The sequence below is a fragment of the Marmota monax genome, unplaced genomic scaffold (assembly GCF_021218885.2).
Source record: "Marmota monax isolate L192 unplaced genomic scaffold, Marmota_monax_Labrador192_F-V1.1 WCK01_AAM20220418_F8-fsc00106, whole genome shotgun sequence".
Classification (NCBI taxonomy): domain Eukaryota; kingdom Metazoa; phylum Chordata; class Mammalia; order Rodentia; family Sciuridae; genus Marmota; species Marmota monax.
Window position 1 is genome coordinate 10,301,357 of NW_026695218.1, and position 27,726 is coordinate 10,329,082.

Here is a 27,726-nt window from a genome sequence, read left to right on the forward strand (position 1 = left end):
GATTCCCAGTACAGGAAAAAAAAAAAAAGACTTAGTTGCTTCAATAAATTGCAAAGGGTATTAAAAGAGAGAGAGAGAGAGAGAGAGAGAGAGAGAGAGAGAGAGAGAGAGATGGAGGGGGACTGTAGTTTAAGAGATTAAAAAGACATATCAGTAATCATGATTGTGTAAACCTTATTTGAATCCTGAATCAAACAATAAGAAAGAAAAAATAGAGGTTTATGAGACAATTGGATACTTGAACACTGAGTTGATATTTAACGACATTAAGGCATCTTGAGATTTTTAGATATGATAATGGCACTATGGTTATATTTTAATTGTTAAGACGTTTACTCTGATAGAATTGAAATAACTTCCAGATGAAATGATATTGGAAATACATTATCAAAGAACACAGAGAGGAGGAAGTAAGTAAAGAAGAAATAATATTGACGATGAGTTAATAATTACCGATAGGTGTGCCAAAGTGTCCTTATAATAACTTGTTTACTTTTGCATATATTCAAACTTTTCCATAATAAAAATTAAAGATAGAAAAAAGCAAGGAAAATTAGAGACACAGGTTGGGGTCTGGGCAAGGCAGCCCTTCTGAGCTGGATAAGAAGTTTCCATTTTATTCTAAGGGAAGGAGGAAGCCACCGCCAGGTTTTAAGGAAGAAGATGGGGCCATGGGATCTGATCTGCACATTAAAAAGATCACTCGGGCTGCTGTAGGGAGATGCAGAGACCAGTTGAGAGTCTGGGCCAAGATTGGGAGTGGGAAGTGTTGCTAGACTAGAATGAAATAGCTCAGATGGAAATAAACAGGCAGATTCAGCACATGTTTTGGAGCAAAGGCGACAGAACTTGCTGATGGGCTGATGTGGGAGGTGAGGAAAGAAAAGAATTAAGTATAACTCTCTATCATTTTCTTTGAGCATCTGGGTGAAGAGTGATATCACTCACCCCCAGATGGGGAAAACTGGAGGAGGACTATCAGATTTGGGGTGGTAGTGGGGGGTGGGTGGGATTTGAAAGTTCTATTTTCAACATGTGAAGTTTGGGATGTCCATTAGGCATCCAAGTGGAGTTGTCAAAAATTAAAGTTATACAAGACAAGTCCTGAAAGGCAAGTCTAAAGTAATATACTTAGGTTGCCTCAGCAAGTGGACAGTATATGATGAGATGACCCAGGGAGAAAGCAGAGGATAAGGACAAGACCTCGGACACTACAGGTCCAGCAGAGGGAAACCCATCAAGAATGACTGAGAAGGAGCAGCCCTGGAGATAAAAGGAAACCCGGGAGAGTACATTGTCCAGAGGCTAAAGATAGAGGGAGTGGTCAGCCCCTGCTGCAGTGAGAAGCCCAGTGGAAAGAAGCACAGGCACTGGTGTGGGAAAGACCTGGGCCTGAATTGTGTCACCAATCCTTTCTCTCTGTGTGGCCTTCATTTTTCTCACCTGTATATTGGGAATATATCAACTCACAGGGCATATCAACTTACAGGGTTGTTATAATAATGCAATAGGATAATTAAGGAAAGCACTTAGCTAGCACAGAACCCCCCCCCCCCAAAAAAAAAAGCAAATACTAAAACAAAAAGAAATTAGATGGCTATCATCACTGCCATCATTATCATCATCATCATCATCATCATCATCACTTAAGATGGTTCTAACCACATTGCCATAATAAATATAATAATGAAGTTCTTTTGTCTTTTTCTTATAGCATTCCTCAATGCCAAGGCAGAAACAAGGCGGAGCATTGGTACAAGGTGGTAAAACAGTGTAGAACAGAGCTAAAGCTTTCTAATAATTTAATTTGATCTAAGGACATGCTACAAGTTTAAAGGACTGCAAGATTTTCATATCCTTGGAGTAGTTCTCCAACAAATCAAATTTGAATTGTATATGCTAGACTGTCTTGGCCTGGACTGCTCTGGCCGATTGTGGGCACATTGAGCCCATCCAAGGCCCCAGGTACCACAGGGCATGGGCCTCTGTTGAAACACCAGGCTTTCGTGTCCTGGATATGGTCAATGTCCAAAACTCACTCATTACCCGCTATACAACTGACCAGAGGAAAGTAGAGGTCCATGACACCAGCCTCCTCAGGCACTGTGGTCAGTTCAATTGTATCCCTGAGAAGACATGTTAGAGTCCTAACCCGCAGAACTCCAGACTGTGATTTTATTTGGAAATAGGTCGTTGCAACATAGTTAAGATGCCATCCTATAAGAAGAGAGCCACATGGAGACAGATACAGTGTGACTGCAGTATAATGGCAAAGGCACAGACTGGAGTTCCACAGCTGATAGTCAGGGAACACCTAAGATCACCAGGAAACCACCATAAGCTCAGAAGAGGTGAGGAAGGTCTTCCGTATAGGTCTCAGAGAGAGCAGGGGCCAGGCTGACACCTTGATTTTGGAGCTGTGGTTGCCAACACTGTGAGGCAATAAATTTCTATGATTTTAAGCCACCCATTTTGTGGATACTTTGTTACAGCAGCTCTCTGAACCTAATACAGGCACCTTACTTCTTTTCCTCTACAGTATATCCTTAATAATAAGCAAATTGATGATTTGCTATCAAAATTCCAATATGGCCTAACAGCCTTTGCCCCTCCATGAGATTGTGTGTGTGTGACTGTGTGTCTGTGGTGGTGGGGGTTGAACCCAGGGCCTCTCACATGCTAGGCAAAAGCTCTATCACTGAGCCATATCTCCAGCCCTGAGGCAGCTTTCTGAGTTACATTTCACAAGGTTCTTTTTCAGCTCCAGTACTGAAAAATTTGTAGATGGTACTCAGACATTGTATTCAAGTGTAAAGCAAACTGCATTGCTGAGGGACTATTATGGGATTAAAATTAATATCTAACAAGATAAATTAATAGAGGGACTTGCAAGGGCAGTTTAATTTATCTATTTGCATTCTAAGTGATTCTTCTCCCCCCACCCCCGAAAACTAAGGCAAAAAAATTATTCTTTGTTAGTCCTTTAAGTACCTGTATTAATTAAATTCTAGGGGCACAAGGTACCATTAACCTTCAGGCAAGATGGGTTTTCATCCATCCCAGGAAGGCTTATTGTAATAGTAGGCAAAGGAAACAGAGAGCATGTAGAAAAGAATGATAGAAGTGAATAGCTAGAAATAGGTGCTATGCCAGCCAGGAGCAGTGGTTCACGTATGCAATCCCAGCTACTTGAAAGGCTAAGGCAGGAGAATTGCAGGTTCAAGGTCAGCCTCAACAACTTAGTGAGATCTTGTTTCAAAAAAATAAAAAAGGCTGGGGATCAGTGGTAGAGTGCCCTTGGGTTCAATCTCCAGTACTGGGGTTGGGGGACTGGCAGGAAGAAGTAGGTGCTATACCATAATCAATGAAGTATTATTGTTATTATATTAATAAGAAAAACAATAAACATCAGAAAGATTCTAGTACAATACAGTGGTATACTAATGAGCAATAAAAAGGAAAGGTGGAAGAAACGACAACTCATACAGATACATGGATGAGTTACAAAAAATATAATGCTCAGAGAAAAGTCAGACACAAGAGTCATGTGCTTTAATTCCACTTGTGGGATGTGCTAGAAAAGAAAACCTCCTCTATGGAGATGACAGTCATAACAGTGGTTGTGTTTATGGGATGGAGTGCAGAGCCGATAGGGGACTGACCTGGGAGGGCATGGAGGAGCTTCTTGGAGGGATAAAAGGTATTGTCTTGATGGAGGAGTGGGCTGCCTGGGTAGTGAATCTGGTCAAAACTCTACCAGCAACCTTAAAGTCTATGCATCTCACTAAAAGCAACTTATAACTCATAAAAATCATTTAAAATACTTGAATACAATGGCTTTTAAAATGTATGGTCAGGGCTGGGATGTGGCTCAAGTGGTAGTGCGCTTGTCTAGCATGCGTGAGGCACTGGGTTTGATTCTCAGAACCACATAAATGTAAAATAAAGATATTGTGTCCACCTAAAAACTAAAAAATAAATATTAAAAAAAATGTATGGTCAGCCAGCCAGGAGCAGTGAGACACACCTGGAATTCAGGAGGCTGAAGCAGGAGGATGGCAAGTTCGAGGCCAGCCTGGATAACTTAGCAAGACCTTGTCTCAAATTAAAAATCAAAAAGGCTGGGCATTAGCTCAGTGGTAGAGCACCCCTGGGTTCAATAGCCAGTACTGCAAAAAATCAAAATAAAAAGCCCCAAAAGATATATGGTCATCGTAGAGAATCAGAAAATTCAAAACAAACTAAAGAATTAAGAAAATTAAACACCCATAGTTTACAGTAAATAATTTTAGTCTAGTATTAGAGTAAACAATTTTAATATGCTATAAAATGTAATATAAATAAATGTTAACATAGAGATAAGAGAAAGCATAAGATTGGAGTGAATATATAACTTTTTTTTAAAGAGAGAGTGAGAGAGAGAGAGAGAGAATTTTTTAATATTTATTTTTTAGTTTTTGGCGGACACAACATCTTTGTTTTTTTTTTTTTTTTGTATGTGGTGTTGAGGATCGAACCTGGGCCGCACGCATGCCAGGCGAGTGCGCTCCCTCTTGAGCCACATCCCCAGCCCGAATATATAACTTTTGTATCCTAGTTCATTTATCATTTTATTTTGAACATTTTCTTATACTAAGTGGAAAAAAAAACACCCAGAATTCAAAAATGTTATTTACCTTCTTGTTACTACTATTTAAAAATCATTTTTGCAGGGTTGGGGCTGCAGCTCAATGGTAGAGTGCTTGTATCACACATGTGAGGCACTGGGTTTGAGCCTCAGCACCACATAAAAATAAATCAATAAAGAAAGATATTGTGTCCATCTACAACTAAAAATTTTTAAAAATCATTTTACATGAGAGTAAGGTCTAAAGTAAAATGATATTAAATAGTGGGGAATTTCAACATTGTAGCTGTATCATGTGATTTTCTTTTCTTTTAAAAATGACCTTACTCTGTCCAGTGAAATGACAGTCATGATGGAAAGACAGGTTCTAAAGAAAAGAGGGAAACAACTGAGGTGATTCTCTAGAGCACACCAAAAAATCATTGGGTTACAGTCTTCATGTAGAGGAAAGCTGTGAGCTTGCTGAAGATAGGAATAGTATCCACTAATGTTGAGTCCCCAGATCCTAGTACTACACCCAGAACACAGAAAGGACACCATAAACATTCTGAATAATTGTTCTTGTGTCCAAAGAGAATCAAGCAACAAGAAGTGGATTTTAAATTAAAGCATAAGAGATTTGGAGTAAACATGAATAAGCCTTTGAGTGTCAGGGATCATGAAGAAAATTCTGGAATGTCAAATGCAAAAAACATTTTTTAAGAGTATATTCCGAGGGATTCCACCTCTTGGGTCCCCTTCTTCCTCCGGGAGAAGTCTTTTCTGCTGTCCTTTAATAAACTTCTAATTTCTACTCTGACCTTGCCTCGGCGTGCTTCTTTGGTGTTATTCTTCAACATTGGGGAAGCAAGAACTCGTCACCAGCGGTAACATATTGGAGGTCCCACCGAGGTTCTACACCGAGGTAAGTGCACGCACCCCATGTCTGTTTGAGGTGCATCTTTCTCTCTCTTTCTTTCTGGAGGGTAAGGTGGGCACCCGACGGCTACTTAAACGCAATTAGTGCAGCCGCCACTCTTCAAGACTCGGGTGAGAGGTTTCCCGGCCTAGGCAGCTCTCAATCACCTGTTCAATACAGAGCAGGCATGTTGGGTTCTGCCAAAGCCGCTTCCAACTTTTCTGTCTGGGCCCGGAGAGCAATTGGCGTGAGTACACAGTGTCCCGAATCCCGATCTGCCTCGGATGCGTGGAGGTGGAGGAAGGAGTTTGGAACAACTGCGGAATTCCGGTCTGGGCTACACTCAGACGATTCCTAAGGTTCCTTTCTCTTGAGCCCCTTTCCGACGGCCCTCAGGGGTATCTAGGGTGATCCGTAGATGAATGGCACTGAGGGAAAGCCCCAATCACATTTGCCTCCGTATGGGCCATGCAACACTCCCAACCTCGCATCCATTCCTCCTGGATGCTCCCCTTCCTTCGCAGGTCAGAAATGTTAGCAATTCAGGTTGTAGGACTGAGAGAAAGGCATGGGATAATTAGCAAAATCTGCCCAGGTTCCCTAAGATGCATAGGTAAATTTCACTAGTCTGTTTTACCGCCCCAATGTTTAAATGAGCTGTGTTCTCTTTAAGCTACTAGAGAGGCATTTTTAGAATCAACTCCTCCGGTAATCTGCTACCTTACAACACTTAGGCGGCTCCTTTAGTCTACACAGCAAAGGCAACAAAAGAGTGCATGTTTCTCTTTTGCAATGGGTTTTTAGTGGCCGGGAGGATAAGCAGTAATGCCCTTAAGTCTGAATCCTCCCAGGGTCTCTGGCACAGGGCAAACTGAGACCCTAGCACTTTGCTAAAGGGGACCAGAAACCCCTTGGCAAAGCAAGGTGAGAGACGGGTTTTCTGGACCGTTTAGGAAGCTCAAACTTAGGGAGACGTCCCTAATGAGAACAGTTTTCTCTGGCGCGGCACGGGCGCCTGAGTCCTGTTTTCTTCTCACTCAGACGGGAGCTTCTCTCTCTCCAATACACCAGGTGCACCACTAGCCTGTGTATTGAAAAATTGGGATAAATTTGAACCTCAGACGCTCAAGAAAAAGCGCCTCATTTTCTTGGCCTGGCCTCAATACAAACTCTCTGATGGAGAAACCTGGCCACCAGAGGGAAATATCAATTTTAACACAATTTTACAGTTTGATAAAATTTACAAAAAAGGAAATGGTGTGAGGTGCTGTATGTTCAGATTTTCTTTGCTCTAAGGGAAAATCCTAAATTATGCCAACAGTGTAAAGTAGACTTAGCTATGATATCTGCCATGAAGAGAAAAAAATCTTGGACTCACTGAGGAAAAAGAATCAGAAAAATTTGGACCGATCAAAGTACATAACCCCTTCCCCCTTCAAGACCTAAGGCAGATAAAAACTGAATCTACTGGAAAGTTAAGAGATATGCCAGATTGCCTGGGATTGGATCTATCCAAAGGAGCTAATCCTGTAAGTAAAAGGGAAACTGAGGTACTCCCAGCAGCTGCCAGAGCCATTTTCGCTTTGGGGAATTTCCTCATCCTTCCCTGCACTGTAAGGATTGCTCCATCTCTGTCCACTTAAAAAGAAGGGACACTGAATGCAGTAAAGTCAGTCACACTGAGACCCTTGATTTTACACCTATAGTTGCCCCTCTGTGAAAACATCTGGTCCACTCATGGGGAAATCTATGGTGCCACTGATAGGAGTCATAATTAAATGGAAGTTAAAAACCTGGAGAGATTTTTCTCTTATCTGGTCTCTCTATTTTAAAGGTTATTATAGATTGTTTCTTGGGGATGATCTTGGCTAAATGTGTGTCTAAAAGATGATTTTTTATTGTAACAACCTGGTATCTAAATGAGTTTGAAGTGTTGCATAATCTTGCAGTTAAAAGTTGGGGTTAGGTAATTGTTTAGTTTGTGATTTCAGATAATTCATGCCAGAGAACTTAAATACTTAGGATAGAAAATTAAAAGAACTCTACTTCCAAGTTGGCAAGTAACTCCCAATCATTTAGTTTTATTTTGAACTGGGTAGCCTGAGAAGATTTCACTAGGTGTACCAGTGCATTAACTTGGGCAAGGATAGTAAATTATGATATGGTATCTGTTCCCCTCAGTGTGTAAGATTTAGGAAAAATGTTGAATTGGAACGTTGGTCTGGCTTATTGAAATAACATTGAATAGCAACAGTCTTAAATTTTTAAAGCTTAATTTTGGATATACATGGTAGTGTGTGGTTCTATTTTAAGATTTTTTTCAAATGACTTAATGTAACTTAATACTACTTTAGGAACTTCAGAACAAAGGAAGTGACTTAATGATCCTAAAGAAATTTCTTCTGATGGTAGAGATCCTATTTTCAGTTTTGTGTGAGCAAGTTTTTCTAGTGTAGGAAAATGTAAAGGTATGAAATTTTGTAAATTGTATCTTAAATTTGTATCATAATTTTCAATATCCAAACCTGAAAATTGTGACTTATGGTTAAAATGCCTTAGGTATGAGGTTTCTGCTCAGAATTCCAGTTTTCCCAGTTCCTTCCAGACCTCAGCCAGGACTTAAGCTGATATGCAAATAGAAGAAGGCTGGGGCTCAACAGAGGGCAGATTTCAGGCCCAAGGAAAAAGAAAAGAGTTAAAGTATCTTTTTACCTGAACTCAAACTAGACCCCAACCAAAAAGTAAATTATATGGCATTTACTAATTACTGGCCGGTCAATTTTTTCTAGGACTTTTGCTTTTTTCTTAGATTCTGTATTTTTTTTTGAGCTCATGATTTTGATCCTACAGACAAGTTAATGTTTTTCTGATAAGTTCTATTTTTGATCAACTGGAGTTTTTTTTAAACATTGCAATGAGATTTCACCTGAAAAAGCTACAAGGCCTTTACTATTGTGTTGTGTTACACTTGTGTTATGTGTTGTATGTCGGTATGTCTGTATGTGTGTATATATCATGCAGTGATATGACAATTGACAGATGAGGAGCGCTCATAAAAAAATTAAAAAATGGATCCAAATATCTTTGATTCACGTGATTCAAATGGTTCAATTTAAATTGGGTAAACAGATGAAAGTAAAGATGTCTTTAAAATTAAGTTTATAAGTTTTTCTAGATGTTCAAAAAGGCCCTAATAAAATGTTAAATCTGCTTAAATTCAAAAATTTACAAGTATTGTTTCAAAATGTGAACAGAAGGAGGTTAACAGATAAAAAAGAGAAACTAGAAGGTTCTAGATATGGATTTAATAGAGGGAAAACGTGTTTCTGGATAAGAGTCTATATGATTAAGAGGGTTTAAGTAAATGATATAAAAAGGTCTGTGTAAGTTGCTTATAAGTGTAAGTTTTTGAGCAAGTAATCTTAAAGAAATTAAACAGCTGGTCAAACAAGTGCTGTTGTTTTAGAGAATTGTGCTATGTTATTTCTTTAAAAGCTAAACTTGGTTAATATAAAAACATCAATGTAATTGTGGTGTTAATGTGTCCATATCTTCCAGGTATACAAGTCTGTAAGGTAGAAGCTTTAGTAAGAGCATTATATCAAGCTGGTGTTCTAAAATTGTATGGTAATTTTAGATTTAAAAAGAAAAACATGTTGATTTATTTATATCATTTGTGTTCTATAACTGGACTTGTTATCCATAAGATGTAAAGTTCTATGTTACTTTTTACACTGAGATACAATTTAAATGTATTTTTAAGTTAATGAGAGCCTAATCTGTGTGAAGGTTTTATTGCAAAACACAAAAGTACATTACTACTTTTCTACAAAAGGTTAAAAGCTTTCAGCTTTTCTTTAATTCATGTTTTAGATGTGATATTATGTTGTGTTTGCTCAAGTTCACAACAATTTATGTAGGCTTTGTAAAATGATGTTTAAAAAGCAAAGATCAGCTTCAGAACTACAGTACTTAAGATTTATGAAGAGCCCTGCCTTACTTGAGATAAGGCTCTGTCCCATCTCACTACATGTGAAAGTGACTATGGAAGAAGTAGGCCAGATTTCAGTACATTTAAAGTTGTGTCCAAAAGTTGGTTTTTGTCACGATTACCAGGATCTCAAACAAGGGATTATAATGTATAACTCTACCAAAATTCAAGGTAGCTATTACATGAACTAAATATGCTTTTACTCTTGATAATTTTATTTTGTAGTTTTCTTATAAATGATTTAAGATTGCCTGTTAATGTTTTGCAGAGGTACTGCTTTAAGAACACACAACCTGGGTTAATTTAAGATAAGGAGTTATCACCTACAGGAGAGAGAGATAGACATTAAAGCCCAGTACTCTTAGTATAAGGCTGTTGAAACTTATTTGCTGGATGTTTAAGATTAAGTTTTAAAATTAAAGTTAAATTAAAAGGGCCAAGAAAACCAATATTTGGCTCTTGCCCTCTAAGTCAGTCTGAATCAGGGAATAGGGGACTTCTCCAAAGAGCTTTGCAACTCTAGGCCACATAACCTCCCGATCAGGGAGATTAATGAGACCAGTGGAGGACAGAAAGCCAATCAGTGCATTTGCTGTGAAGAGGAGGGTCATCAGAAAAGGGAGACATCCCTGATGCTTCCAAGGGAAGCCACATGGTCAAGCAAGGCCTGGACCCATCCTAGCGCAAATGGCACTAGCAGCGCAAATGGCACTAGCTGAACTGAGAAGCTGCTGTGAAGTTCCCGAGGACTCCCAGGGAAACTCAGCTGACTGTTAACAATAGATAGAAACAAGTCAGTTTGACTTGCTTCATCTTAAACACTTAGCAAAGACAGTCAAAGCCAAAACACAGCTATTCCTGGGCATTTTAAATGATAATAATAGTTAAATGTAACTTCCAAAAATAAGTAAACTGGAGGCTACAAAAGAGATTCTCAGACAGGAATGCCTGATAACTATCAAAAGGAACTGCCAGAGTAGTTTTTAGTTTAAGGCCTTTATTTCTAACTTACACAGGTAGGCTTAGAGTTTGCAAGTATGGTTATCCAGCCCTCAGTAACAGAATTAAAGATTTCTCTATTAGACACAGAGGTCATACTAGTAAAAGGATTTTGCAAGACCAGATGACATTAAATTATTAAACTATATCTTAAGGGAAAGAACGTCTGTAACCCTAAAAGTTAAATGTTGTGTTTACATCCCTGACATTTCTGGCAATGTGACAAATGTCCTTAAAGATTTACATGCTCAGATAGAAGCCATGTCCTCAGCAACTTTGTCATGGAAACAATATCTTAGCTCCTGGTTCTTGGTACTTCCTGGTAGAAAACATTGTTAGTCTTTGTCTTTGCCATCATACTCATTGGTATATTCCTGTGCTATGGCATTTATTGCTGCATCGATATGGTTCCAGTACTAATGAATTCTTGTTTCTCTTATAGACCATCCATCACTCAAATGGCCCTCCAGCCTATTACTTCTCAATCAGACTTCTATCATGGACCACTCCATAGACCCGATTTTTAAAGGGGGACTCCAAACTGCTTGCCCCACATCGTCCCTTTTCAGCCTGAAGAAGCCAGAAAGATCTTCTTCGCCCCCCTTCCTTACAGCAGTAAGGAGTTCCCAAATTAGAGGGGGGAATGAAGCCAGATTTAAAGTTAGGTAGTCAGTGTAGTTAGATAAATCGGGTCTAATGCCGAGTGAAATCTAAAATGGAGGCCATGCTGGCAATGATTCCGGGAAACGCAGGACAACTCATGGAATGTTAATGAAGTCCCGAAAAGGCCCTAGGCCAAAGTCCACCTCAAAGAAATGTTAATGAACAGCCCCCAGCAAAAAGGTGCTGACTCAGAAGTCCTTCCTGACCAGATTACTTCTTTGGCCCACCTGTGTCCCACCCCTCGGGCCTTCCCACCTACATTCCATCACCAAAACTATAAAAAGGGGAGACAACATCCCTTCCACGGATTCCACCTCTTGGGTCCCCTTCTTCCTCCGGGAGAAGTCTTTTCTGGTGTCCTTTAATAAACTTCTAATTTCTACTCTGAAAAAAAAAAAAAGAGTATATTCCGAGGCTGGGGTTGTGGCTCAGTGGTGGAGTGCTTGCCCAGCATGTGTGAGGCACTGGGTTCAACCCTCAGCACCACATAAAAATAAATAAACAAAATGAAGGCATCATGTCCATCTACAACTAATAATAATAATAATAATAATTATTATTATATTCCCATGTGTTCAGGATAGTTTACATATCCATCTTCCTAAAAGAAGTCATCCAGAGCTATCAGGATCTTTAGTTGTTCTCCAGGTATAAGTTGCTTCTTCTAGTATTTCTTCCCAGAAGACCAGGGATCGAAATCCCCTGCCTATTCAGAAACCTACTTTGGATGGGAGAAGAACAGATGGCCAACCTTAGGTACAGCCACGTTTGTAGCCAAAAGGCTCCCCTTCCACAACAGTACTGAACTTCACAGAACTCTCAAAGGGATCCAATTTCATGCCTGTCCCACAGATCAGATAACCAAGGAGCCTGATCCTAATTGAGAGCAGGAGGCAGACGACCAGCACACATTGCTAAGAAGCACCCCTTGGGATTAGCCTGACCCTATGGGGCCACATCAAAATGGTCACAGTAGTCATCTCTTACTTTTCCTTTTTCTTTTGCCTAAATTGATCATGCAATGCGCTTCTGCAGAGAGAAAACTCTAACTCATGTCTATGTTCTCATTTCTATATTCAAAAGAATTCAAAGAATTCTGTTTGAATTAATTTTCAGGATCAAGTTACTCACTACCCCTGAAAAAAATTAAAATGGTGTTCAAAAAAAAGAAAAAAGAAAGGAACTGCCCTCCTACTTCCTCTTTATTGAGCAAACAACACTTTGCTTAAATCAACAGTCCCTTGAATACACATCCTGTACCTGACTGTACCTGGCACTAGGTAGGGTGAGACACTCCACAACTTACCATTGCCACGGTTCTATGCCAAGATCAGAGTCCAGTCACGTGAGTAGAAGTTCCTCTGGGAAAAAAAAAAAAAAAGGAAGGTGAGATCACTGTGATGAGGAAAGTGGCCTTAAAAATAATTACGAGTCAGGATACCTTATGGTTTGACAAAGGCCAAGCGGAAAGGACATATAAATTCATCAAAAGAACAGCTAATGATTAGCCAAAGATACAAGGACCAGGCTAATCGTTAAAGAGGAACTGATATCAGAGTCACATTTATTGTACCAACAAAATACTCTTCTGTTTGGAGATGCACATGACAGAAACAACCCAAGCTGTTTTGATAGGGTAAAGTACCATGACTAGTCCTCAAGCCAGAAATGGATTCTGAACTGTATTCTATGGTAGATCAGAAGATGATCAGATGTATTATCTCTCTTCTCCGTAGAGACAATCCATCTGTACCAGGAAAAAAAAAAAAAAAAGTATAGCACTTCAGCCTACAGTGTGTGTGTGTGTGTGTGTGTGTGTGTGTGTGTGCAGGCCAGCCAGCCAGCCAACATTAGAATCTGTTTTTTCACAGCGGCTATTTTTACTGCCATCTCAGGATTAAAGATGCTGCTTCCCTTTCTTGCCACCTCACACATTCAGCTTTGTCCTCAGTTTCCAGCATCCCCTTCATCATCAAGGAGACTTGAGTCATCCTACATTTCTTTCAGTCGTTTAGAATGTAAGAAACGTCTTTGCTGTGGGCTCACTCCTTTGTGGGGTTCTCATGACATATGGGCAGGCCCTGGAGGGGTAGGCCGACTGCCTTCTGTTCCTGTAAGTCACGTGGACAAAGCACTTTTTCTGAGCATTTAATTAGACCCTCAACATTCAAAGAATCATCTCAGAACCAGAAGTTTGGGCATCCTGGGAGCTTATTAAAAATGGAGAGCCTCAGGCCTCCACCCAAGACCTACTTCCCGAATCTTCATTTTAACAAAATTCTCCACATGTTTGTCTGCACAGTGGGTTGAAAAAATAATAATAATAATTGGCCTGGTCAACCCAACCAAGCAGCGCTTTTCAATGATAACTAAGACCCTCCTAACTCACTTATTAACTCTTCTGCCATGTTTGGTCCTGATTACTTACCATCCTCCAGCTTTCCTCAGGCCCAGTGCCTCGCTTCCTGGTTTCCCCACCATTTGCTGCACACTGACCTCACATTCTAAAGGGGTCCAGTTCCTTCCTACAGGGAAAGCCAACTGGTTCTGATGAACTTCCTGAGCAAAGAGCTGAGCCGGAAAGAGCAGTAGATTCTGTGACAATGAGGCTGCAGGAGCAGAAGGCTCCTTATAGAGTAGGCCCAGGGACAGGTTGGCAAAGCAGGGGAATTGATTGGTAAGGGCCTTGAATGCCCAAAGGAGGGGGGTGGGCTTGGTATGGGAAAGACAGTGATAAGCTGTTATTTTCTGAGAAAGGCAATGATAAAAGAAACACTTTATCAGGGTATATAACACAAGTGAGAGAGACTGGAATGAGGGACAAGAGGTCAGGAAGGCTTGAGAGATGACTATAGGAACAGCCAGGGAGAGGGGAAGACCTGGATAGGGTGTGTCACCTGTAATATGATATACATGAGATGCTTAGAGGTGAGACCTTATTAGATATAGTGACTCATGAACTATATAATGCCACATTGCTCGCGACTAAAACACTCAGGGGTTACTCCAGGGGAACTGGGCTGCACCAAATAACCACACAAGAGACAGAGATACCTTTTTCTTTGGGTTCCTGTGATGGCTCCTCTGACCTTAAGGGTCCACAGAAAGAGAGAGAGGAGGGCATGCTGAACCCCTTTATTGAGGCGAAGCCATTCAAATGAGGCAAGGGGTCAGGTTCAGGGGGTTGAGTCTAGCTTCATGATGTCTGCTGTCAGCAGGTTGACTGACATTTAGGAAGGCCACACCCAAAGGCAGAGAAAGAGAAGGGGACATACAAAGGGCGTTTCCAAGGAACATTCTATCCCAAACAGGGTAAGGGGTAATATCTCAAAAGAACAGGTGAGCGTAGCTCAATCCCTGGGGATGTAGGAAGGCATGCCCACACAAGAAGACACATTTGCTTGCATTATGTCTAATCTCAAGATCGGGGCTACCATCTTTAGCTACTTAAGAGTGGCCAGATCACTGGAAGTGACTGACAGAGCCTCAACCAATCAGGAGAAGAAGAACACTGGTCACATGACGTGGCAGTCTCCCACAATATATTCTTTGAATCACCAAATATTCATAGACCATCTCTTATGTTCCAGGCACAGCTTCAGTCAATAGAAATAATACAGTGGATACACCAAATAACCTGCTTTCAGGGAGCTTACAGTCTACCAGAAGAGGGAGAGAAAAACAAACAAATGAATACATAAGATAATGTCAGACACTAGGAAAAATAAAAACATGTTGAGACCAGCTCCAACAGGGGGTCTCAGGAGATGAACGGATGGTGAGGAGTCGGTGAAAGGGGGGTGGAGAAACAACACAGACACCAAAGTGAAGGCGTTGATCCCAATCTTTACTTGTGAAGTTGATCATATATACTTTTCATTTTGGCAGGCTCACAGTACTTTGTGGTTACAAAACAAGAATCATTATTCAAAGAAACAAAATATTACGTATCTACAATTAGAATAGAAGAATGTATCTTGGCTTATGCATAAGCAAGCATTTGTACTTTCAGTTCGTGTTTTCCTTTGAGCTGTTTCTGCTTAGTTAATTTTTAATAATAGTTAGAAATGTCCCAAACTATTGGCCTATACCTTGAATATTCTTTCTTGACTTACTGACTGGAACCGGTGCCATGGTTACGGCAAGTGGTTGACTTGTTATTAATTTTAATCAAACAAGAGTAAGAGCACAAACCACTGTGCACAGGAACAAAAACAAGTTGCCCAGTACTAAGCACTAATCTGTCTTCTTAACATTAATTTTTCTTCTCTAGATTTTAATTTAATTTCTCAAAAACTTCCTTGACAGGAATACAGGGAATTTTTCATTAGACATTAACAATTTACGCTCCACAGCTGAATCATTGCATTTAGAGCAAACAGATCTATTCTTTAGAAGTAGTTGCATTAATTGAGAAAGTCATGTTTTTTCCTTCATACTTAATGGTCATATGAGAAATCGCAACTATACTTATTAAAGGAATACAAAAACAAACCAGCCCATTCCCAGAAACATACTGCGCTCCTCCAGAGGATGGACGCCTTGCGCCATCCACCTCAGTAGGGCCTTGCCATTGCCTGAGTCAGGGGAGGGGCGCAGCAAAAATATAACATAAGGATAATGGTATAGAGCAGGGAGCAGTAAAGCACAATCATTCATGGGTCAAATCCTGCTTTTGTAACCTACAAGCTAATGATGATTTTCACATTATAAAATAGTTGACCAAAAAAGAGGAATACTTCATGATATGTGAAATCTTCATGAAATTTAAACTTCAGTGCTATTAAGTTTGTTCTAAAGCTGCTCCCAATACATCCTAAGTTTGGCTTTCAAGTTTATCCACACAGTGAATTGTAACCTAACTTAAAGAGCAAACAGACGGTAACCTACTCCTATAACAGGTAGCTGAGTCTTAGCCAATCATAGATGACTAACTTTCAACAATTCAACCCATCTTCAAATAAGAGGAGGACTAAAAACCATTAGGGCTGTCTCTGTACCTCAGTTTGGTGTTTTTTTTTTCTTGTTATCAGGGATTGAAATCCAGGAGCACTTAACCCCTGAGCCATATCCCCATCCCTTTTTATTTTATTTATTTTTTTGACATAAGGCCTCACTTAGTTGCTTAGGGCCTTGCTAGTTGCTGATGCTGGCTTTGAACTTTGAATCCTCCTGCCTCAGCCTCTCAAGCCACAGGGATTACAGGTGTGCATCCCGGCACCTGGCCTCATTTTGTTTTCTGCAAATCACTTTCTTTTCTCTGTCTATAAATAAAACCTGCCCATGTTATAGAGTGAGCATGCTGAACCATTTCGGATTTAGGCTAACCTGATTCTGGAATCACAAAAAAAAAAAAAAATCCAATTAAGATCTGCAAAACCAGATTTATAATTTAATCTTTTAACAGTTTCTATAAAGAGACTTATGCCTCATAACCACAGCCATTTAGTCTATAGCCACTTTTATGCTACAAGAGTAGTTGTAACAGAGATCATCATAGGGTTCACAAAGATGAAAATATTTACTATGATATGGAGGATCACAAGATAAGTTACCAGCCAGGAGCCAGCCAGGATGGGGATCTGGAAGGTGTCTTTGAAGAGATAATATCTGGGCTGAATTACCATTCATGAAAGTGATCACTTTTATGCACAATGAGCAGAGTGCAAAGGCCCTGAGGCAGAAAAAGCTTATTGTGTTTGAGGGAGGAACAAAAGTCTCCTGAACAAGTGCAAGAGTGGCAGAAGATGAAGATGGAGTAGGGTTACATGATATTGTGACTTACAATAAGAAATATATATTTGGTCTTCATCTTGTTGCCCACCCAGAATTCCAAAAAATCTTGGAATTTCTTAAATGGTAAAAGAAACATCTATGTTATTCAGAACAAGCCCCTCTCAACCTCATCTGAGTTTGTATAAGGGGGTGACTTTTGGAAAAGTCCTAGATGACTACAGCATGGGGAACTGGTTGCCAGGAGACCTAACCATGTGATTTGAGGGCTGCAACTTTCACAGGAGAAAGGATCTGAAGATTGATTTAAATCGCCAATGGCCGATGATTTAATCCACCATAAGAAAGCGTCCACCAAAGCTCCATGCCCCCTCGGAGCTTGTTCTGCCTGTTCTGAGTTGTACCCTTTTATAGAAGCCTGATAACCTGGTAGGGCAACTGTTTTCCTGAGTTTTGAGAGCCATTCCAGCAAACAATTGAAAAGAATGAGTGCAGGGATTGTGGGAGCCTCTGATTTATGTCTAGTTGGTCAGAAGCAAAACCTGGACTGGGGATTGGCATCAGAGGTGGGGACAGTCCCATAGGACTAAGTCCTCATCTGTAATTCCAGGTAATATCAGAATTGAGTTAAATTGTAGGATGCCCAGTTGGTGTGCACTGGGAATTGGATACTTGCAGAATTGCTTGATGTGGGAACCTCCCACATATATCTGATTGCTAGAGCTCAGATCACAATACCCCAAAGTATGGTGCTTTGGCATGTTGAGTTCTTCGAACCAAAGCAGACTGGAAGGTCTTGGAAGCAGTCTCAAAACCAAGAACTTTGACCTTGTTCTGCTTTCCTGTCTCTCAGCCCTCTTTGACTCTCCCAAAGGCAATTCCAGAAACTAGAATTCCTTTTCTTCAAGGTGGATCATAGAAACTAGAACCCCTGCCCCAAAGCAAATCATAAGGCTCAGAAACATTACTCTAACCTTCCCCCATCCTCCTGTGTAGGAAATGGCCATAAAGAAATTCTCTGACCTATTCTGATAGTAGATCATAAGATACTCATTCCGCAGTTGCTCTGCCTCCAAAAGAAAGGAATGCTATTCAGAGTTCAAGAAGAATCTGAACAGATGGGTATTTCTGGATTTCCACACTCAGTCGATTACCATTAGATCATATTCTCCTGTCCAATCACATTTCTCCACGGCTGTCCAAGCTTCATTAAACCTAAGCATAGACACAGACTTTTCCTTGTGTCTTGGCGGGTATTCATTCTGAAGTCTCCTGCATCATGTAGAACCTTGATTAGATACATTTTTTAATGCCTTTCCCTTGTTAACTTGTCTTTTTTGTTATAGGAGTGTTAACTATGAACTTTAAGATGTATGAGGAAAGGCACCACACCTTTCCGCCCATGCAGTGCCAGAAATAAAGTATTGAGAGCACAACTGTGCTTCAGTTCCCAAAGGGAATTCATTGCAGGACCCAGATACCAAAATCCCTGGATACTACATTCCATTAAGTAAAAAGGTGTAGTATTTTGCATACAACCTATACATATTCTCCCATATATATTTTAAGTCATTTGTAGATTACTTGTGATATCTAACACAATATAAATATTATGTAAATGTTGTTACACTGTATTGCTTAAGGAATAATGACAAGAAAAAGTCTATAACACATTCAAGATAGATGCAAGGATTTTTTTTTCCAAAAATTTTCTATGTTCAGTTAGCTGAATTCATGAATGCAGAATCAGTGAAAAGGTGTTTTTCTCTACTTAGTTGGTGTCAGAAATGAGACTTGCTAACATGGCTGCCCACAGAAAAGATTTGGGAAGAGAAAGGATGACAATCTTCCATTCCTGAGTGGCCTCATGGACCAGTTGGCTCACTGAATGCATAAGGAATTACAAACCAACAAAAAACATGAAATGGAAATCTCCTGATTATCATTATCTGTAAGAGCTAAAAGGAAATAAGAAGAGAGCACTGAGTTGGCCCTGGGTGCCAGACCAAGCTCAAATTTCAGTGAGTCTGAGCTCTGATCACTAACTTCAGAGACAACCCTTCAGGAAAAATTATACAGAGACTATAGAAAGTACTGCTAAGAACTCTGGTCACACCGGAGGAGGGCCAGAATGAGACACTGCTAGAACCAGGGATAAGAATGTGCAGGAACTGTTTCCTTTGGTAGATGGGTATCACCAGTTTCTCGAGGAGCCCTCACTAAAATGACTCAAGACAGTAACTAATTTAGGGGTAGAATCTTTGGTTTTGAATGCTGCAGAAGAGAAGAATGTGTCTGGGTTGCTGCAAGACCCACAGCTCACTAGGGAATTGAGTTAAAGTGCAGGACACCCGGTTGGCACCCACAGAGAGATGGAGAACTCAGGTGGATGTACGTGACCCCCCAACACACACACACACACACACACACACACACACACACCAGACACTCCTGAGGGAACACTAGAGTGGTGAACTGAATGAAAGCCAATGTGAGGTCTGATTACTCTGAAAAAGGAGACTGTGCCTCTCCCCATATAAATGCCAAGTGAAGCACTGCAGAGGAGCATATGCTCCTTATAAAAGCTGCGTGGGCCTGGCTTTATGATAAGGAGGATTTCACCTGCCGAGTACACCAATGACCCGGATTATGGCAAATGCTGTGATTAATTAACAAGAGAATGAAAAAAAGACACAGAGCTCAGAGACTGCTTTTAGATGTTTGGAAAATCTTAAATGATTACTAAAAAAAATAAGGTGAATGAGCTGGATGAGGTGGCACACACCTGTAATCCCAGCACCTCAGGAGGCTGAGGAGGGAGGATCACAGTTCAAGGCCAGGCTGGGTAACTTGGTCAGTTGGTCTGAAGATAAAAATAATAAAAGGCAGAGGGTGTAGCTCAGTGACAGAGCACCCCTGGGTTCAATTTCCCAATACCACACACACACACACAAAAAAAAAAAACCCCGATAAGGTGAATGAGACAAATAATGACAGAAGCCAAACAGAAAAAAAAAATAGTCATGAGCAGAGAGAGGTCTTTGAGACTTTTATAGTCTTGAGCCACAGGTTTGTGTAGAGGCACTGCTCTATATCATGTGAATGGACACCCATCTCCCTCTTTAAGTTTAACAGTATAATTAATGTATTCCTTCCTTCCTTTTTTTTTCCTTCTGGTATTGGGGATGGAGCCCAGAGGTACTTAACCACTGAGCCACATCCCCAGCCCTTTTTGTATTTTATTTAGAGACAGGGTCTCACTGAGTTGCCTAGGGCCTCACTAAGTTGCTGAGTCTGGCTTTGAACTCACAAACCTCCTGCCTCAGCCTCTGGAGCCACTGGGATTATAGGGCTTGCGCCACCCCACTAGGCTTTCAGTATAATTTCTGCGTGAGTTGAATTGAGTTGCTGCTGACTGACTGAAAAACTCTGGCAGCTACAGGTTTTAGGAACCAGCGCCCTCCTTGTGCTTCAAGCTTTGGAATAAATGACAAGTGAAGAGGCAGGGAAGAGGTCCCACCCACAAAAGCAACCTTTAATATGAACATTCCTACTCCTTTTTACTCCACTAAGAAGTGGAAAGCTGGCTTGAACAAAGCCTGCTGGAAATACTGAGGGTCATTATTCAATGAGCTAGAAATATTCTACCAAAGGGAAAAGACTGTATCATACTTGAACAACAGGTGCTTTTAGCCAGACAGTTTATTTTGAAATGTGGACAGCACACAGCTTAAGTCTATTTATACAGAGGCAGCTGTTGTGTATTTATTTAAGTCCTACTAGCACCAAAGGAGATTCTAACTAGCTTATAGAAATGAATGCAGAAAGTGGTACTCCTTGGTTCTTTCATTACACATCAGATAACACAAGTTAGTCCACCCAACTGCTTTCTAGTAGTGTCAGGCTCCTAGTAAGGCATAATGACTCTTGGCAAGGGAAGAGGAGCAACGAGGGAAGGAAAGAACTGCCCTCCCCAGCACAGAAGGCCTCCTTGCTACATAAAACGATCTACCCTGAATGGATAAAAGGTCCTGCTTCCAGAAGCTTCACCTACAAAAGCCCTCCAGCATTTCCTACCTGCCCTGTAGTGTCAAGCTCTTTGCAGATCCTTTGCAAGAAGCTCAGCTACCTCAGCTTCCTGGATTCCTTTCTTCTTTCTCTCTGAGGGCCTTCCTACAATTCCATAAACTGAACTGCCGCAGTCTGGCTGGGCACAATCAGGAGCCACTTGTCAAAAGAAACTAACTTTATTTTTAGAACCACACACACCAAACAAAACAGCCTCTCAGGAAAAACCCTCAGAGCCTCAACTGCCACCACCGGCTTTCCACAAGCCTCTCTCCCCCACACAAGCTTCTCTCCACCTCCCACAATCCTCCTGCTCTTGAGGCCGATTGGCTGGGTCACGTGGGCGGAGCCAAAAAAGTCCCCCAATGAGCAGCTCCATGGTCTGAAAGGGCAGGGAAACAGCCCAATGAGCATCACCGCAGAGGAGCCAATCAGCTAGATGTTGCTGGGGCCGCTGTGAGCCAATCATCAGCCGGCAGCTGGAAGTTTGCTGGGGCCCCTTCGGCTGTGGCTCTCAACACTGAACCATATGACCAGGTTCACAATGACTCAAGACTTTGGGTTGGGATTTTAAAAGCTTTGATTTCATAGAGAGGCAAAATAATGAGCAACCATACCTCAGTTTTATATCTGTAAAATGGAAACACACTCTCATTTCAGGAGTGATTCAAATGACCCTAAACACATCAGGACACTCCAAGATGGAAGCCCGAAGGTGACACATTTTAGTAGAGATGTCTTAAAAAAACCAAATTATACAGTATGTGGGGGACCACAACTTCTTCTTTTCGGTACTGGGGATTAAACCAGGAGCATTTAACCACTGAGCCACATCTCCGGCCCTTTTTATATTTTATTTAGAGACAGGGTCACACAGAGTTGCTTAGGGCCTTGCTAAGTTGCTGAGCATGGCTTTGAACTGGTGATCCTCCTGCCTCAGCCTGCGGAGCTGCTAGGATTACAGGCGTGCACCACCACTACCAGCCCTGGGACTGCAACTTCTTAATAAGGGAATTCTACTACTAGGTTTTGGGATAGGGAAGTTTTCAAGACATAGTTTAAGAACAATGGAAAACAAGCTGGGAAATAAACATCTGAGACCTATGCCAATAGCAGTTATATACAGGAAAAAAAGTTGTAAATAAATTCAGCCTATTTCAGGCAAGGTTACATAAAGTCAGAAATAATTCACAATGGATTCATAAAGAAAAATCAGGTATGTTGATAAAACATCTGTATTGTTTTTCAGAGTGATGTACAGGATAATTGTACACTGTCCCATAAATCACCCTGTTGTACCACACTGTCAGTGTAGGGCACCACTGCAACAAGCCAGGTGTGCTGACTCAAGTCCAAAGTTCCTTACATCCTTTTGGCAAATTGCGGGTATGTGGGAGAAAGGACCTCTGATTTCAAGCACTATTTGGTAGATCATATGTAGAGGCAGCAGTATGGGGCTTCCCCCCATCTGACGGAGAATTTGGAAACAGGCAAAGTAGATTTTTCCCTGAGCATTAGAATAGTAAAATCAGCAAATACTCATCAAAACAAAGATATGCAAATTCATCTCAGTGAGAAAGAAAATCTCCTGGGCTGAAGCAGGTTTGCTGGAAAGGCATTAGCATATTTAAAGAAGAACTGTGTCCACCAGCAATACAAGTGCCACTCAAAACCACCATAGAGGAGGGGCTAGGGCTGTAGCTCAGTGATAGAGCGCTTGCCTCACAGGTGTGAGGGCCTGGGTTTGATCCTCAGCACCACATGAAAATAAGTAATAAAGATATTGTGTCCATCTACTATCTGTCTATCTATCTATCTATCTATCTATCTATCTATCTATCATCTATCTATCTATACACACACCATCATAGAAACTTACTCTGAAATATTCATCCAAGTCCTGCCCTATAGGAAATGGGGGATCCAGCAGTACAGGGGCCAGATATGTCCCTACTGTGATTTTATTCATTAATATTCTGTTCTGATTCCATGGTTGCCAAGGACACCCGGTTGGCACCCACAGAGAGATGGAGAACTCAGGTGGATGTACGTGACCCCCAACCTTTGGACTAAGGTTTGGCTTCTTCTATAAACCTGGAGCAAGAGGATTTTTTTCTAAGTAACAATCTTTTTTTTTTTTTTTTTTTTGGTATTGGTGATCAAACCCAGTATCTCTGGGCTACATCCCCAGCCCTTTATATTTTTTTATTTTGAGACAAGTTCTTGCTAAATTGCTGAGGCTGACCTTGAACTTGCCATGTTCCTGCCTCAGCCTCCTGACTTGATAGGATTACAGGTGTGCACCACTACACCTGGAAATACACAAATCAGCTGTGTGTGTGTGTGTGTGTGTGTGTGTGTCTGTTCCTGAGGGCTGAACCCCTTCTTGGTGAGCTGATAAACACAATTTCTCTATGTCTACTGGATGTTGCACTGTAGTGAATTCATCCAGGACAAATACCATCCTTGAGGCTCCAACTTAAACTTGGTGGCCTCCCACCACCTCCCAGGACAGGCAACCCAAGCCTTCATCATGAAGGGATTTGCTGTCCATGACACATTCATACTCTGGCACATGCTCACTTCCCTGGAAGAGCACATGCGAGTGAGTCACTCACCATTTCTCTTTGGTACAGTTTCATTTTACATCCCACAAGGAGGACAAATTTAAACTTCTGCTCTGTGGATTTGTGGAGGGTGTGACTGGGCCCCACCCAAGCACTAAAGACTTTCAAAACTGCCTATGAAGTAGGGCAACTCTTTATCTTTTTTCTTTTTTCTTGGAACTTAGATCCTTCTAAAGTTTAAGAGGTTTTGTTACAGGGATGGGGTTTGAGTCACAGGACACAAACATTTTCAAAATTTTATTCACCAGGCATCATGTGTAAGCTAAATAATGCAAAATTGGAAACCTGTATTAAATAAAATTTATGTAAGATCATTATTTTGAATTGAGCTCCTGTACTAGGTTCCAACTGACCAAATCAAAATGGAGTCACTCAGGGCTGGGGCAGGGGCTCAGTGGGTAGAGCGCTTGCCTAGCATGTGTAAGGCACTGAGTTCGATTCTCAGCACCACACATAAATAAATAAAATACAAGTCCATCAACGACTAAAAAAGTATTTTTTTAAAAATGGAGTCACTCATGCTAAGTGCCATGCAATCAAACTGAAACTTAAAAAAAAAAAAACAAAAAAACAGGAAAATCTCCAAACAGGCCACTTTAAAAACAAATAAACAAACAGAAAACAACACAACAACAACAACAAACAATGGAGATTCACAATAACTGACTGGAGAAAAGGGCCACTGGCTCTGACTCTGCATAAGGAAGTAATCTCTGCTCTAATGCTTACAAGGAAAGTAACTGAAGTAACTGATCTACTTTTTTATTTTTTATTTTTTTGTATTATGCTGTTCCCTGTGCCTGTTTGAGCTATCATAAAAGCCAACTGTCCGGTCATCCTCAATGGAGCTCCCTCTGTTTTATAGACAGGATACTGCCTGATTCATGAATCAATTAAAAAAAAAAAGCCAGTTCAATTTTTTAATTTCTTGAAAGAATTTTTTTTTTGGGGGGGGTACCAGGGATTGAACTCAGGGGCACTCGACCACTGGGCCACATCCCCAGCCCTATTTTGTATTTTAGAGACAGGGTCTCACTGAGTTGCTTAGCATCTCACTTTTCCTGAGGCTGGCTTTGAACTCATGATCCTCCTGCCTCAGTCTCCCAAGCCGCTGGGATTACAGGCACTACCATGCCCAGCTTGAAATTTCATTTTTAACACCAGCCTGTTAAGCAAACCTAGGTAAGAATCTACTCCAACTCAGCAGGTGACAATCTTTTGTCCAAATTTAGTACTTATTTTCAACATTGTGTTGAAACACAATAACAATTTCAACTTTTAAGTTCAAAAACGTGTACTTCCCATATAATTTAAAACATCTCCACTCCACTCCTGCAATCTTTCCACATCAAGCCAAAATCTTAAAGTTTCAACTCTTTCCCAATAATTCCTTTATCTAAAAGGCAGGGCAAGGAGGCAAGGAACATACGTTAAATACTTTTCTATGTTATCTTTAACAATCTACCTAGTAACCTCTGGAGTCCTGGTTATTATCTCCATTTTGTAAGCTAAAAGTGAGGCATTAGAAAGGTTTTGTAATGTGCTGAGGTCATATGGTTAGCACATTGCAGTGCTGGGACAAAACACTCAGTTTGTCCATTGTGAAAGCCAGCTGGACGATACAACAAAAACTGGCTGTGGTTTAGTTCTACATTGTTTTAAGAGGTACGTTTAAATATCTAAGTTTTATAAAAATAAAAAAAGATCCAATGTAGCCTAAATGAGAACTGTTTGGATCCTGCATGTTCTATTTAATCCTTGCCTTGTTAAATGTCTTGTCTCATTTTCCCAGGCACGGTTTCAAGTAGGACAGAAAATTAGAGCCTCTTATAATAAACTTTATAAACATGCAGCCGATCTCCTTTGTGTCTCTGGGTGCTGTATTCAGCTTGCATCATCTAGTGCTTCAGGTTTTCTTTGGTCATTATTCTTCCTTTTATTTGGTTATCTGAGTAGCTCTCAGCACCACATATAGACTAGGGACCTTTGGAATCTGATTGGCTGAATTTTTTTTTTTTTTTTTTGGTAACATTTGAAAAACTGTTCTCTCTCAATTACAGGCAAATTGGATTCCTCCTGTCTTAGGCCACTGACCATAGAAATAAGAAGTTGATGTACAGGCAACAGTGATTATTGCTCACCCTCATGGGACTGATAGAATAGTTTCACTGTTGTCTCATATTCATTCATTCATTCATACAACCAGTATTATCTGCAGCCTGCTCCACGCCAGGTACTGTTCTAGGTGTTACACGGCGTACTTTAATTTCCACCTCTATTCTCTTTATTACAAATTATTATCCCCTATGTTTAAGAACAGCCCGACATTGCTGGGTGTGGTGGCACATGCCTGTAATCCCAAGGGCTAGGGAGGCTGAGGCATGAGGATCAAAAGTTCAAGACCAGCCTCAGCAATTTAGTGAGGCCCTAAGCAACTTAGCAAGACACTGTCTTAAAATAAAAAAAAATAAAAAGGACTGTGGATGTGGCTTCATGGTAAAACGCTGCTGGGTTCAATCCCTAGTACAAAAACAAAACAAAAAAAACATTAAAACAAAAATCCTGGAGACCATTGACAAAGACTTGGTTACACTTCTTCCCCAGTGTGAGGACTCTCCCTGCAACCTTTCTCTCTGGTCACCTTCCCAGCTTCTTGTCATCATCTGTCTCTCTGGTCATGGGGCTTACTCCTCCATAGTAGCTTTGCCACTGCTCAGTGGCTCTCAGCAGCAGGAAAGCTGGCCTTAACATTCCTTGTTCTGTCCTCTGGAGCTAGAGAGACTTTATTTGTATTGAATGTTCAGGTGTTTTATAAATACTATGTCATTTTTGCCCTCTCATTATCCAGTGAACCCAAAAGGATAATTTACATTTTAGAGGCGTTACACCTGGGGTTCCAGGCCAATCAAATAATAGATGATAAGAAAAGGTGTTTTCACAGGTCTGACTCTATAGACCTTTATATTGTATCACATCAAATACAGGTGTGTGTACTTGTACATATAATTAAGTATAAGCTAGGCACAGTGGTGCAAGCCTGTAATCCCAGTGGCTCTGGAGGCTAAGGCAGGAGGATCATGAGTTCAAAGCCAGCCTCAGCAACTTAGGGAGGCCCTAAGCAACTTGGTGAGACCCTGTCTCTAAATAAAATATAAAAATGCGTTGAGAATGTGACTCAGTGGTTAAGCGCCCCTGGGTTTAATCCCCAGGACCAAAAAAAAAAAAAAAGTATTAAGGCAGATGACAATTTTAGAAGCTTTTCAAATAATAATGCAATAAAAACTTTAAAGTGTCTGGTTCTTGCTGAGCTAGATGCTTTTTTGTTCTTCAATACCCTTAATATGGTACATGAGAAACACAAAACAACAATTATAAAAACACTCTTTTCCCAGATTCACCTTTTGACAGGGTCTCCCAGCCTTTCTGGTAGAGAACAACTTGACCCAGCTCTGTGGTAATGTCCCTTCGAGCAGACATATGGTCAGAGTCATGCCATCTTCAGCTGAGAGGGCAGAAGGCTTCCAACCAGGCACATTCTGTGCCCTGCTTTAGAACAGAACAGGGCCCAGCATCCTGGGAATGCAGGTGGGGAGGTCATGACTCATCTGACCACAATATAGACATGCATCCTGCCCTTGGGTTCCTCTCAATTCAGTGTCAGAGGAGGTTAAATGTAATGGCTCCGTTGGTTATGTCTGTCTGAGTGCAGCAATGTTAAGCCTATCTAGTCTATAACAACAAGGAGAGAAAGGAAGGCCAGAACTAACTCTTTCAGCTTTTGTGATGAATGGAAAACACTGTGGACTTTCATTCAAAGCTTAACATGAGGTTGACACAGCTCTGACATGTTTTTCCAAGACCTCCATGGCAGTTGCTCATGCTAGTAGGGGTTGTGCCCCCCCAAACTTAAAACACAGCTCTTTTTTTGCTCACTCAGAGTTGATTTTCCCCTGCTTCAGATCATACTGTTAAGCAAGCCGCAGCTGAGAGAGCAAATCCAAGGATGAAATGTGAGCACCCAAAGAAAGCAGAAGTGGAAATGGGGGAAGGTGTGTGGATATTTGTTCCCAGAAAGAGTGCATTTCCTCCATGGTGGTTGGATTTGTCAGGGTAAAGAAGA

General features: G+C 40.9%; 1 protein-coding gene across 2 annotated transcripts in view; it reads right to left on the minus strand.

Annotated features, from left to right (window-relative positions):
- Anxa4 (annexin A4) overlaps nt 1-27,726 on the minus strand; it is a 69,972-nt gene that overhangs the window by 22,853 nt on the left and 19,393 nt on the right. Inside the window, exons 1-2 of one of the 2 annotated variants that reach the window (XM_046432363.2) lie at nt 20,989-21,104; nt 12,485-12,539 (exon numbers count right to left, since the gene is read on the minus strand). In XM_046432363.2, the coding sequence (XP_046288319.1) occupies nt 12,485-12,487 (3 nt within the window). In that variant the 5' untranslated portion in view covers nt 12,488-12,539; nt 20,989-21,104. Of the gene's footprint in view, nt 1-12,484; nt 12,540-20,988; nt 21,105-27,726 lie in introns of those variants that run through there. The other variant, XM_046432362.2, reaches the window with a different exon arrangement.